The sequence below is a fragment of the Aotus nancymaae genome, unplaced genomic scaffold (genome assembly GCF_030222135.1).
Source record: "Aotus nancymaae isolate 86718 unplaced genomic scaffold, 86718_ANA_hifiasm-v0.15.2.pri h1tg000040l, whole genome shotgun sequence".
NCBI lineage: Eukaryota > Metazoa > Chordata > Mammalia > Primates > Aotidae > Aotus > Aotus nancymaae.
Window position 1 is genome coordinate 16,522,724 of NW_026988454.1, and position 13,954 is coordinate 16,536,677.

Consider the following 13,954-nt stretch of genomic DNA (forward strand, 5'->3'; position numbering starts at 1 on the left):
TGACCAATATGGAGAAACCCTGTCTCAACTAAAAATACAAAACTAGCCAGGCGCGGTGGTGCATGCCTGTAATCCAGCTACTCGATAAGCTGAGACAGGAGAATCGTTTGAACCTGGGAGGCAGAGGTTGCAGTGAGCTGAGATGGCGCCATTTCACTACAGTCTGGACAAGAAGAGCGAAACTCTGACTCAAAAGAAAATAAAATAGATACAATTTAATGTATTAAAGTAAAATTTTATATTGTAATTTGTTTGCATTAGAAAAAATTTTTTTTCTGGCCAGGCTTGGTGGCTCACACTTGTAATCCCAGCACTTTGGAAGGCCGAGGTGGGTGAATCACAAGGTCAAGAGTTAGAGACCATCCTGGCCAACATGGTGAAACCCTGTCTCTACTAAAAATACAACAAAATTAGCTGGGTGTGGTGGAGCATGCCTATAGTCCCAGCTATTTGAGAGGCTGAGGCAGGAGAATCATTTGAACCCAGGAGGTAGAGATTGCAGTGAGCCAAGTTCACGCCACTGCAGTGCAGCCTGGTGACAGAGCAAGACTGCGTCTCAAAAAAAGAAAGAAAAATATTTTTTCAGGACTGGGTGTAGTGACTCAAGCCTGTAGTTCCAGCACTTTGGAAGGCTGAGACTGGTGGATCACCTGAGGTCAGGAGTTCAAGACCAGCTTGGCTAACATGGTAAAACCCGTCTCTACTAAAAATACAAAAAATTAACTGGGCATGTTGGCAGGTACCTGTAATCCCAGCTACCAGGGAGGCTGAGGCAGGAGAATCACTGGAACCCAACCTAGAAAATGGAGGTTGCGCTGAGCCGAGATCGCGCGCCATTGTACTCCAGCCTGGGCAACAAGAGCGAAATGCTGTCTCAAAAAAAAAAAAAAAAAAGAAAGAAAAATATTTTTTCATACATAGTCATGTACCCATAACATTTCAGTCAGTGAAAAACCACATATACAACAATGGTCCCATAAGTTTATAATACCATATTTTTATGTACCTTTTTTGTGTTTAACTGTTTAGATACACAAATACTTACCATTGTGTTATAACTGCCTACAGTACAATAACATGCTGTCCAAGTTTGTAGCCTAGGAGCACTAGATTACCGTATAGCCTAGGCCTGTATAGTAGGCTATACCAACTAGGTTTGTGCAAGTATCTTTATGATGTTCACACAGTGACAAAATTGGCTGACGATGCATTTCTCAGAACCTATCTCTGTTAAGCAAGGCATGACTGCATTGAATATAGAGTCACCTGTCCTTCCTCTGGGGGGATATGCTGACATTATGTCCTTTCTATTCATTTATGTATAAGAGCCTCCCTGTCCCTACCAGGTTTGTGAATATTTCTTGTCTTTGCTGGCAAAATAAAGAGGGAGCAACACTCTGTTGGAGCCCTAGTTTAGGGGTTTGTTTTTAGTAGGTCTGTGAAATTAGAAAGCCTGGAAAGCATTAATTTAGGTTAGCACCAGAGCATGGGATGCAGAGTAAGCAACGCTAGATGGTGTGGGACCCTGGAAGAGGTGCAGTGGAACTGGGGTTTTAGCCTAGTGGCAGTAAGGAACCACAGGAGCATTTGATTGATCGATCGATCGATTGATTGATTAATTTAAGATGGAGTCTCTGTTTCCCAGGCTGGAGTGTAGTGGCACCATCTTGGCTCACTACAACCTCCACTTCCCAGGTTCAAGCGATTCTCCTGCCTCAGCCTCTCCAGTAGCTGGGATTACAGGCATATGCCACCATGCCAGGCTAATTTTTATATTTTTAGTAGAAATAGGGTTTCACCATGTTAACCAGGCTGGTCTCAAACTCCTGACCTCAGGTGATCTGCCTGCCTCGGCCTCCCAAAGTGCTGGGGTTACAGGCATGAGCCACTGTGCCCAGCCCACAGGAGGATTTTAAGCAGGTAACATCAGGTTTGCCCTTTCGAAAGGTCATTCTGGCTACTGTGTGGTAGATGTGTGAAGGAGGCCAGAACTGGAGCCGGAGAGATGAGTTGGGAGGTGAGGCTAAAGTGAGGCAGGAGGGTAAGGAGTTTCAGTTAATGGCACTTGGGGGCTGATGTGAGGAGTGAGAGAATGGAGGCCTGAGGATGAACTGAGATTTCTGGCTTGGTCAGAGGGTGGAAATGGGGCCCTGCACTTGCCAGGGAATACAGAGGGAACAGATTTGTGTCCCTGGTTTTTATTGTCCTTTTGGGTAAATGGCAGTGAGAGGGCAGGGAGGAATTGAGTTGAGTTTTACCTAAATCAAGTTTGAGGTTCCTGTCGGACCGCCAAGAAGAAGTGAAAGAGATCACCAAAGAGAGGCGCAGAATGAGGAGTGGGCTGGGGACCAGGCGCGGAGGAGACCAGCAAGAGGAACCCTGGATGGGGATTAAAATAGAACAGCCTGTGGTGAGCCCAAAAACATAGAGCAGTAGCCTGAAAGCCAGAGACCAAAGATTTATCAAAGCAGGAGGAAGAGTTTGAAATCCCGCAAAGAGGTTGAGTAAAAGCCACTAAGTCCCTGAGGCGGGGAGCAAGATCCTCAGTGACCTTGGTGAGCGGAGCTGAGCAGGAACCGGCCTGGAGGTGGGAAGAGCAGACAGACATTTCCACAAGAGAGGGCCAGCCTCAGCTGAGCCATCCACCAGGATGCCAGGGCCCCAGCCGGTGCATTTTGGGCCAGTTTAGCCTCATGGAAATGAGAGGGAGGCCATGATGAGAAGAGGAAAGATAGATTTTAAAAAAGGCAGTGCTGTCGCTGGGCAGGGGCCGGGTGGAGCCCGTAGTGCCTCCTCCACCCTTTTGCCCCATTTCCTCAGGGAGTTCACATATGGAACAGTCTAGGGGTTTTGGTTTTGGTTTTCTTTTTGAGAAAGGTTTTCTGGTCTCCAAAATAAGATTTTTTTTCAAGTTGATCTGTGTGAATTTCCCCCTTGTGAATTTTCAGCATGTGACTCGTTCTGATTTTCTGCCTTTTCGTTTGTTTCTTCATTTCTCTGAATCATGCACATGTATTCTTTCCTCTGTATTTGAATACTTATGTTCAGTGTGTTTCCTTATCTAGGAGACATTCTAAAGTAACCGGTAGGCTCCCTTAAAAAGCATTGAGCAGTTCTCTCATTCTTCATTGTTATGGTCTGAATAGAATGCTTATGGGAGTTTGTTTATGGAAAGAGAGGGAGCCATATAGTTTGCTATATCGAAAGAAATAACATATACCCATTAATGTAAAAACCAAAACCTCAAAATCCTCCTATAAAATATTGATAAATTCCGTGGCATTAAAACTTAAATTATATTTGTCAAAATCTCTATAAACAAATGCAAAGAAAGTGAGAAAATTATTAGCAACATATGTGACACAGAGCCCATTTTCCTTATATACAGGGTTTTATAGATTTCTTTTTTTTTTTTTGAGTCAGAGTCTCGCTTTGTCGCCCAGGCTGGAGTGCAGTGGCACAGTCTCAGCTCACTACAACCTCTGCCTCCCAGGTTCAAGCGATTCTCCTCCTTCAGCCCCTCAGCCCCCTGAGTGAGTAGCTGGGATTACAGGTGCACACCACCACACCCAGCTAATTTTTTATATGGTGTTTCACCATCTTGGCCAGGCTGGTCTTGAACTCCTGACCTTGTGATCTGCCCACCTCAGCCTCCCAAAGTGTTGGGATTACAGGCGTGAGCCACTCAGCTTTTTTTTTTTTTTTTTTTAAGACCAGAGTCTGACTGTTTCCCAGGCTAGAGTTTATGGTGCTGACACAGCTCACAGCAGCCTCAACCCCCTGGGCTCAGGTGATCCTCCCACCTCTGCTTCTGGAATAGCTAGGGCCACAGGTGTGTGCCACCATGCCTGGCTATTTTTTAAATTTTTTGTAGAGATGGGGCGGGGGGGGTGGCAGTCTCTCCATGTTGCCCAGTCTGGTCTTGAACTCCTGGGCTTAAGCAGTCCTCCCACCTTGGCCACCCAACGTGCTAGGATTAGAGGCATAAGCCACCACACCTGGCCTGGTTTTATTAAATTGATAAGAAGACAATCGAATAGGAAAATGAGCAGAGCTCATGAAGAGATACTAAAGGACATACAGATGGTCAGTAAATATAAAAATAAGCTTTATTTCATCATTAAAGCCATACAAAGTAAAAAGGCCATATTGGCAAAGAATACCAAGTATTAACTAGAGTATGGAGAAAAGAGGGTAAAGGTGAATAGAAAAATATCACATTTTGTGTGTCCATAATATTTGAATCTTTTATAATAAGTGTATGTACTTAAAAGCAGCAGCAAAAATAATATTAATTTAAAACAAACACACACACTTTCATATAGCACGTTCTAGCTAATCAAGTGAATCCCAGTTTAAAGTCTGCTTATTGAATGTACTGGTTCTGTAAGCTTGGGTAAGCCACCTACCCTCTCCCACCCTATTTCCTCATTTATAAATATGGGTAGCAATACTTCAAATATCTCAAATAGGTTGATGTGAAATTAAATTAATTGCATATGTAAATCATGGCCAATAGTAGCACTCCATAAAAAACAATTCTTGGGGAAAAAAAATCCCATCAAAAAATAGGCAAAGGATACGAACAGATACTTCTCAAAAGGAGACATTTATGCAGCCAGCAAACATATGAAAAAAAGCTCATCATCACTGAGAAATGCAAATCAAAACCACAGTGAGAAATGAAAATGAAAACCACCATCTCACGCCAATTAGAATGGTGATCATTAAAAAGTCAGGAGACAACAGATGCTGGAGAGGATATAGATAAGTAAGAATGCGTTTACACTGTTGGTGGGAGTGTAAATTAGTTCAACTGTTGAAGACAGTGTGGCAATTCCTCAAGGATCTAGGACCAGAAATACCATTTGACCCAGTAGTCCCATTACTGGTATATACCCAAAGAATTATAAGCCATTCTATTATAAAGGCACTGTTCACAATAACAAAGACTTGGAACCAACCCAAATGCCCATCAATGATAGACTGGTTAAGGAAAATGTGGCACATGCACACCATGGAATACTATGCAGCCATACAAAAGGATGAGTTTATGCCTTTTGCAGGGACATGGATGAAGCTGGAAACCATGATTCTCAGCAAATTAACACAGGAACAGAAAACCAAACACTGCATGTTCTCACTCATAAGTAGGAGTTGAACAATGAGAACACATGGACACAGGGAGAGGAACATCACACACTGGGGCCTGTCAGTGGGTGGGGGGCTAGGGGAGGGATAGCATTAGGAGAAATACCTAATGTAGATGATGGGGTGACGGATGCAGCCAACCACCATGGCATGTTTATACCTATGTAACAAACCTGCATGTTCTGCACATGTACCCTAGAACTTAAAGCATAGTTTAAAATAAATAATAACAATTCTCATCATTATCATGAAAGGATAAATAGTAACATGTTCCTATACTTGAAGCTACTGTTGAGTGTGACCTCTGAAGCCGTGGGACCTCAAGCTGCCTAAATATATATGTACACATGATCAGAGTCAGAGGACATGGCAGGGAGCATATCACAGTTGGGTCTCAGAGGATACTTTTTTTTTTTTTTTTAAGAGAAAAGCAGATTAGTAAGATGGAAAAGAAGTATTCTGGCACTTCACAGAGAATAACCTTGAAGACAAGCTTCTAAGTTATGTCTTGGTAGAGGTCAGGTTAGAGTGATGTTTCTCTGAAATCCAGGTTACTTTTGCAACCCAGCAACATCTCTGGCTTTCGTCATGAACCCCATGCCTTTTCTGTGCCTCCCCTTCCTAACCTGAGTGCTTTCACCTTCTCTGACGTACACAGAAGGTAGTGGGGAAACTGATCCATACCATCTGTTTGCATGAGACAACAGTCTAGGTCTTTATACTTAAATGAGTTGCAAAATTGAATGACTCTCCTATCTCATGCTTGGATATGACTCATGGTAGAAAGTATACAATTTGGCAATCTGGATTCTTGATTTGTGACCTGATCACTCTCTTAAAGTATTATTCCATTACATTTGTCTATTTTAGGGCATACTTGTTAATTTCTAAATCTGCCTGAACATCCCTAGAGCAGGAAGGAGAGTAGGAAGTCCAGCATCTGCTGATTAAGAATTGCTGTGAATGGATGGTCCAAAGGTAGTGAGTTATCTCAATTGATTTTTGAGTTACAGATCAAACTGCTTGTTCTGCTTTATTCTCCCTTCTCACTACTGCACTTGACTAGTCTAAAAAACAAAAATAAAATAAATTTTTTTTAAAGTTGCTATGGGTCTGCTTTCATTTTTTTAAGCTTATTGATCATGCATTCTCCACAGTGCATGCTTAACTCTGACGTTAAGCATACTCACTTTTTAAAAATGTAGTCAATTAATTAATGTGTAGTAGGCTTTTAAAAATTGAACTTGGCCAGGCGCAGTGTCTCACCCCTGTAATCCAGCACTTCACCCAATACCTCCAAGAACTTTACCTCGGAGTAGGGTAATTCTAGCACTCCACCTCAGAGTAATCCCAGCACTGCACCTCAGAGACTGAAGCGGGTGGCTCACCTGAGGTCAGGTGTTCAAACCAGCCTGGCCAACATGGTGAAACCCCATCTCTACTGAAAATACAAAAAACATTAGCCGGGTGTGGTGGCAGGCATCTATAATCCCAGCTACTCAGGAGGCTGAGGCAGGAGAATCGCTTGAACCCAGGAGGTGGAGGTTGCAGTGAGCCAGGATCGCATCATTGCACTCCAGCCTGGGCTACAAAAGTGAAACTCCATCTCAAAAAAAAAAAAAAAAAAATTGAACTTGATTTTGAGATCATTACAGATTCACATGCAGCTGCAAGAAATAATACAGAGATCCCATATACCCTTTACCCAGTTTCCCCTAATGGAAACATTTTGCAAAAAACTATAGTAGAGTATCACAGCCAGGATTTTGACATGTAGAACATTTCTGTCACCACAAGGATCCCTCATGTTGCCCTTCCATAGCCATGCCCACCCCCTACCCCACACCCCACCACCACTAGTCTGTTTTCCATTTCCATAATTTTCACACATATTATATCAGTGTAATCATACAGTATATATAATCCTTTGGGGTTGGCTTTTTTCAGTGAGTATAATTCACTCAAGTTGTTGTATGTTATCGGTAGGTCATTTCTTCTTTATAGCTGAGTAGTTTTCCACTGTGTGGGCATACCATAGTGTGTTTATGCAGTCATTAAAGGACATCTGAGTTGTTTCTAGTTTTTGACTATTAGGAATTAAGCTGCTATGGACATTCCTGCACAGGTTTTTGTGTGAACGTAAGTTTTCATTTATCTGGGATAAACAGGAGTACAATTACTGGGTCAGGTGGTAGTTTTTTAAGAAACTACTAACTCTTTTCCAGAGTAGCTGTACCATTTTACATTCCTACTAGCAGTATATGAATGTTCCAGTTTCTCCACACTCTTGCCACCATGTGTTATGACTGTTTTTTATTCTAGCCATCCTGATAGGTGCACAGTGATGCTGTGGTTTTAATTTGCTTTTCCCTAGTGGCTAGTGGTTTCGAACATCTTTTCTTTTTTTTTTTTTTTTTTGAGACGGAATTTCACTCGTTTCCCAGGCTGGAGTGCAATGGTGCGATCTCAGCTCACCGCAACCTCTGCCTCCTGGGTTCAGGCAATTCTCCTGCCTCAGCTTCCTGACTAGCTGGGATTGCAGGCACACGCCACCATGCCCAGCTAATTTTTTGTATTTTTAGTAGAGACAGGGTTTCACCATGTTGACCAGGATGGTCTCGATCTCTTGACTTCGTGATCCACCTGCCTCGGCCTCCCAAAGTGCTGGGATTACAGGTGTGAGCCACCGCACCTGGCCCTTGAACATCTTTTCATGTGTTTGTTTGCCATCTATATATCCTCTTTGTGAAATGTCTCAAGTCTATTACACATTTTATAATTTGATTGCTTTTTTACTGTTGAGTTTTGAAAGTTCTTTGTATATTCCAAATACTAATCGTTTGTCAAAGGACTAGTTTGCCAAAGTTTTCAAATATTTACTCCTAACCTTTGAGCTTGTGTTTTCATCCTCTTAATAAGGTCTTTCAAGAGCAAAAGTTGTTTTTTTTTTTTGAGACGGAGTTTCGCTCTTGTTACCCAGGCTGGAGTGCAATGGCGCGATCTCGGCTCACCGCAACCTCCGCCTCCTGGGTTCAGGCAATTCTCCTGCCTCAGCCTCCTGAGTAGCTGGGATTACAGGCACGCGCCACCATGCCCAGCTAATTTTTTGTATTAGTAGAGACGGGGTTTCACCATGTTGACCAGGATGGTCTCGATCTCTTGACCTCGTGATCCACCCGCCTCGGTCTCCCAAAGTGCTGGGATTACAGGCGTGAGCCACCGCACCCGGCCCAAAAGTTTTTAATTTTGATGAAGTCCAGTTTAGTTCTCATTTTGTGGATTCTGCTTTTGATGTCAAGTGTAAAAGCTCTTTAGCCCTAGATTTTAGGTTTTCTTACATGTTGTTTCCTAAAGTTTTATAGTTTTGTGTTTTACATTTAAGTCTGTTATCCATTTTGAGTTGATTTTTATATAATGTATGGGACTTAAGTGTCAAGGTTCTTTATCTTTTTTTCTTTTTTGCCTCTGGAAGTCCAATTGATCCAGCACCATTTGTTGAAAAGCTTATTCTTCCTCCAGTGAATTGCTTTTGTACTTTGTCAGTCATCAGTTGTGCATATTTATGTGGGTCTGCTTCTGGGTTCACAGTTTTGTTTGTTCCATTGATTCGCTTGTCTGTCCCTCTGCCAATACCACACAGTCTGGAATACTGTAGAATATACTACATATTAAAATTGGGTAGACTGGTTTCTCCCACTTTATGGTTCTTTTTTAAAAATTACTTTAGGCCAGGCATGGTGGCTCACACCTGTAATCTCAGCACTTTGGGAGGCCAGAGTGGGTGAATCACCTGAGGTCAGGAGTTCGAGGCCAGCATGGCCAACATGGTGAAACCCTGTCTCTACTAAAAACACAAAAAAATTAGTGGGGCTTGGTGGCACATGCCTGTAATCCCAGCTACTTGGGAGGCTGAGGCAGGAGAATCACTTGAACCCAGGAGGCAAAGGGTGCAGTGAGCCGAGATTGCACCACTGCACTCCAGCCTGGGCAACAAGAGCAAGAACTCTGTCTAAAATATATTTATATATTATATATTATATATATAAATATATTTTATATAATATATATTATATATAAAATGTTTATATATAATATATAATACATCTATTTTTTTATTTATATATAATTTTATTATATATATAATTTTAGCTATTCTAGTTCCTTTGCCTTTACATGTACATTTTAGAATAATTTTGTCTATATCTGCAAAGAAATCTTGCTGGGATTTTTATGGGAATTGCATGAAACCTATATGTCAGTTTGGGAAAATTGATATCTTTCCATGTTGAGTCTTCCTATCCATAATCATAATATATCTATCAGTTTATTTAGATCTTTTATTTCTTCCATCAGTGTTTTATAGCTTTCAATGCAAGTCTTGCACATGTTTTGTTAGATTTACACCCATGTATTTCATTTTTTGATTGATTTCAAATGGTATTAACTTTTTATTTTATTTTATTTTTGAGACAGAGTTTCGCTCTTGTTACCCAGGCTGGAGTGCAGTGGCGCGATCTCGGCTCACTGCAACCTCCACCTCCTGGGTTCAGGCAATTCTCCTGCCTCAGCCTCCTGAGTAGCTGGGATTACAGGCACGCGCCACCATGCCCAGCTAATTTTTTGTATTTTTAGTAGAGACGGGGTTTCACCATGTTGACCAGGATGGTCTCGATCTCTTGACTTCGTGATCCACCTGCCTCGGCCTCCCAAAGTGCTGGGATTTCAGGCGTGAGCAACCGTGCCCGGCCGGTATTAACTTTTTAATTCAGTCCACATGTTTATTGCTACTATATAGAATTACAGTTGATTTTTTTTTTCTGGTATGTTTATGATTTGCCAAACTCATTTATTAGTTCTACGATAGATGCCTTGGGACTTTCTGTGTTACAATCATGTCATCTGCAAATAGGGACAATTTTATTTTTCCTTTTTTTCCAAATGCTTTTTATTTCCTGTCTTTCTATTTTGCATGAGCTAATACTTCCAGTGCTGTGTTGAATAGCAAGAGGGGACATCTTTGCCTTGTTCCCAATCTTGCAGAGAAGGTATTCACCCTTCCTTACCATGAAGTATAACGTTAAATATAATGTTGGTCAGTGTGTAATGGGCTTTTATAAATGCTCTTTGTGGAAAAGGAGTAGTCTAGTGATTTGATGGACCATACAATGTCAGGCTGCCTCTCTATTATAAATAGACTCAGGCCAGTGGGGTTTGCTAGGGTCAGGTGTGAATAATGAAAATCATAGAATTTGGAAACAGAACAATCACATTTAAATTTTGATCCTCCCACCTTTTGGCTAGAAGGCCTGGGGCAAATTACTTATACTTCTCAAAACCCGTTTCCTCCTCCACAAAAAAGGAGGCAGAGCCCCAACCCCACTTCCTCGGTGAGTGTTAAGGGTCAGGGGTGATGGGGCTGTTACATCATCAGAGGAGCACACAGCAGGAGCTGGATTCTTGCCCCTAGACTTATTGATTCTCACCCCACCCTGCTGGGACCCCACCCCAACACCTTCATTTATCTATCTCTGTGAAAGAATTGATGAACTCTGATGCATCATTAGAATTTCCGTTTGGAATCTTAAACTAAAAGACTCCATTTGCATCTGGAATTTTAAACTAAAAGACTAGATGGCCGGAATCCCAGCACTTTGGGAGGCCGAGGTGGGCGGATAACGAGGTCAGGAGTTCGAGACCAGCCTGGCCAACATGGTGAAACCGTGACTCTACTAAAAATACAAAAATTAACCAGGCATGGTAGCACACACCTGTAATGTCAGCTACTTCGGAGGTTGAGGCAAGAGAATCACTTGAACCCGGGAGGCAGAGGTTGCAGTGAGCCAAGACTGCGCCATTGCACTCCAGCCTGGGCGACAGAGCAAGACTCCATCTCAGAAAAAAAAAAACTCAATGGTCTAAGATATTTGCTCTCTGTCTCCAGGACTTGATGCTTAAATTAAGGCAGATCACCTGAGTTCATTTCCTGCTTTCTCCATTACCATCTGTGTGAGCTTGGGCAAATCATGTAATTCCCTAATCTACTCTAAATGACATCATTTGCTTAAAAAAGAGCAAAATGACATAACTATTTCAGGTCACTGTTAGGAAGACTAAATGAGTTAATTTATGTAACGTTTTTAGCAGTGCCTGACACATTAGCTACGCTGACATGTTCGCTATGATCATGACTGTTGGTGACTGTAAAGGACACATTCTTATTTGTGAATCACCTTCTTAAAAATAAAATTGTTTGCTTTGCAGATTTTTTAAAAAATGGATTTGGCCAACCATGGACTTATTCTACTGCAACAGTTAAACGCTCAGCGAGAGTTTGGTTTCCTGTGTGACTGCACGGTTGCAATCGGCGATGTATACTTCAAGGCACACAAATCAGTTCTTGCTTCATTCTCCAATTACTTTAAGATGTTGTTTGTCCATCAGACCAGGTAACTAAAGTGGTTGCTAATAACCTAATGACTGTAGACTTCTTAACCTCCGTGTTGCTGGCCCTCATCAGGACCATGGGTCTCTCTACCTCTCCTAGCTCCCAGGTGACCTGCTCCCTTGTGGCCTCACTCACCTCCTACCCTTCTTGTTACGCATGCTTTCCGTAGCACTTGAGAATCACTGGACCTGCCAGCTCTACACAGCCCCTCCACCTCCAGATGCCCTCACTGGGTGTCACCTGCATGGTCAGGATCTCTATAAAACCAGCCACCCAACCTCAGTGAACCCTTCCAGTAGTAATCTTTTCTGGACTCAGTGCCTAAGCCCTGTCTCTCATTCCTCTAGCCCCAGTCCCCTGAGTACTCCCTGACTTTCAGCATTTATTCTTGTCTCCTCCTGTAACAAGAAAGCTCGAGGGCACGAATTTCCCCAGTTTCCCCCTTTTCTATCTTAAAACATCTCTATCTTTCCTCAGTTTTTTTTTTCCTTCTCATCTCTCCTATCTTGAGAAAAGGGCCTCTCAATGTCTCTGGAAAATGATCTCCCTCCCTCATGCTGCCAGATCCCACCCCTCGATTTTCATTCTGTTCTTTTTATGTAATCTGTTTTCATCCCCCGCCTCCCCAGCCCAGGCGGGATCAGCACATCCTCGACACTGCTGGCTGCCTGACTTAAGGTGCTGCGTCTCCTTCACTTTACTATGAAAGCCCTTTTAAGGGTAATCGAGGTCCTCGCCTGCACTCTCTTCATCCCACACTCTTCCTATCAGTGTGTGCTGTGGTTTCCTCCCCTTCTTCACTCTACTGCAGTCTTTTCTCAAAGGTCACCCCTCATGAAAACCACTGCCCTTCGCTCAGTGTTGTAGCTTCCTGTCCTCCAGCATCTGCTCCTTGCTTCTTAAGTGATTGTCATCTGCATTTTTATAGCTGAATATCCCTTGGTTTTCTGCCCTCTAAAGCTGGGCCTTTGGTGAATTTTGTCTTTTGCATGCATGTCTTTTTCCTAGATCTTGCCTCTGCAGGAAACTTCAGTTTATAGCTCTGGCCTTGACTTTTCTGTCTCCAGAATTATCTTCCCAAGGCCTGGGGCTACAGGCTGGACATTTAGAGTTGAATGTCTCCTTTTGTCTCTTTGAGGATGTCTAAAACTGAATTAGGCCTTCTCCAAAATTCCTCCTGCCTATTTTCTTATCTTCAAGTATCCCAAGCTTAATTCTCTTTTGAATCACATCTTATCAGTCCCCAGATCATGTTTTCTTCAAATTAACTTTCACATTTGCCACTTCTTTTCCTTTCTTACTTCCATTACCTTATAATCCATTTTCCACATTACTATCAGATCAGTATTTCCAAACACTGCTTTGACTGTAGTGTTTGATGAGAAACCTACTATATTGTGTTATTCTTTGGATCAGAAACTTCGCAGATGCCCAGTGCATATCAGAATAACACACAGGCTCCTTATTCTGTCATCCAAGGCCCCACAGGCTTGGAGCCCAACCTCCTCCTAGCCTCATCTGTGACTGGGCCCTCTGGGACACCCCACCCCTCGTCTTCACCTTAACCAGACCTACTTTCGTGGCTTCAGCTCACCTGGACCACATTTTGGTGGTCCCCTGCCCACTCCCTGAGTCCCAGCTCATGCGACACCTCTTGTGTGACCCCTCCCAGTCAAGTGAAACCAAACAAATGACAGTGACTACGTCCTCGCTCATGGCTTAAAACACTTTATTTGTGCCCCTTTCTAAGAGTGCGCATTTGTATAGGAATGCAAATGTGCACATATCCCCTATGTTGTTGTTATTTGTGTACTTACCCCCTTCTTCACTTGTAAGTTTCTTGAGGGCAGGGACTGGGTTTTACAAATCTTTGCAAACACCAACACACAATAGAATAGGCACTTGATCAATGTCTGGGGGATCAGATGGGACAACTGCAGAATAACCCAGGAGGGGTGGCTCATCTGGCAACACCAAGGATGCCCCCTCTAACTCCAGTGTGTCAGAGACTTCAGGCCTAGTGGGGGTTTTGTCCTGGGCAGTCTCCACACAGTGAATTAAATGGTACTGAAAAGGAGGCAGTTTTAATTTGGGGAAATGCAAGAATATTATGTAATGAGTTTTAATTCAATGCAAGAAACCCACCTTGAAGTATAGGGCACTAAATGAATGTCTTTCTAACAAGGCGGTGTGATATTTGTGTAATACAACAGTGTGACTCAACAGTGTGTATGACTGCACCAAAGGTCACACATGCCTAGTGGCCAGCTTTGCCCGCCTTCTAGTGCAGAATTCAAGCTCACTGAGGCAAGGCAAACGGGTTGAAGGCCAGGGGCGCACTTTTCAACCAGCACCTCC

General features: G+C 42.8%; 1 protein-coding gene across 2 annotated transcripts in view; it reads left to right on the forward strand.

Annotated features, from left to right (window-relative positions):
- The window catches only part of ZBTB2 (zinc finger and BTB domain containing 2), a 28,922-nt gene that overhangs the window by 8,796 nt on the left and 6,172 nt on the right, over positions 1-13,954 (forward strand). For both annotated transcript variants that reach the window (XM_021669956.2, XM_064360571.1), the window contains exon 2: positions 11,413-11,597. In XM_021669956.2, coding sequence (XP_021525631.1) covers positions 11,425-11,597 — 173 coding nt within the window. In that variant the 5' untranslated portion in view covers positions 11,413-11,424. The remainder of the gene's footprint in view (positions 1-11,412; positions 11,598-13,954) is intronic.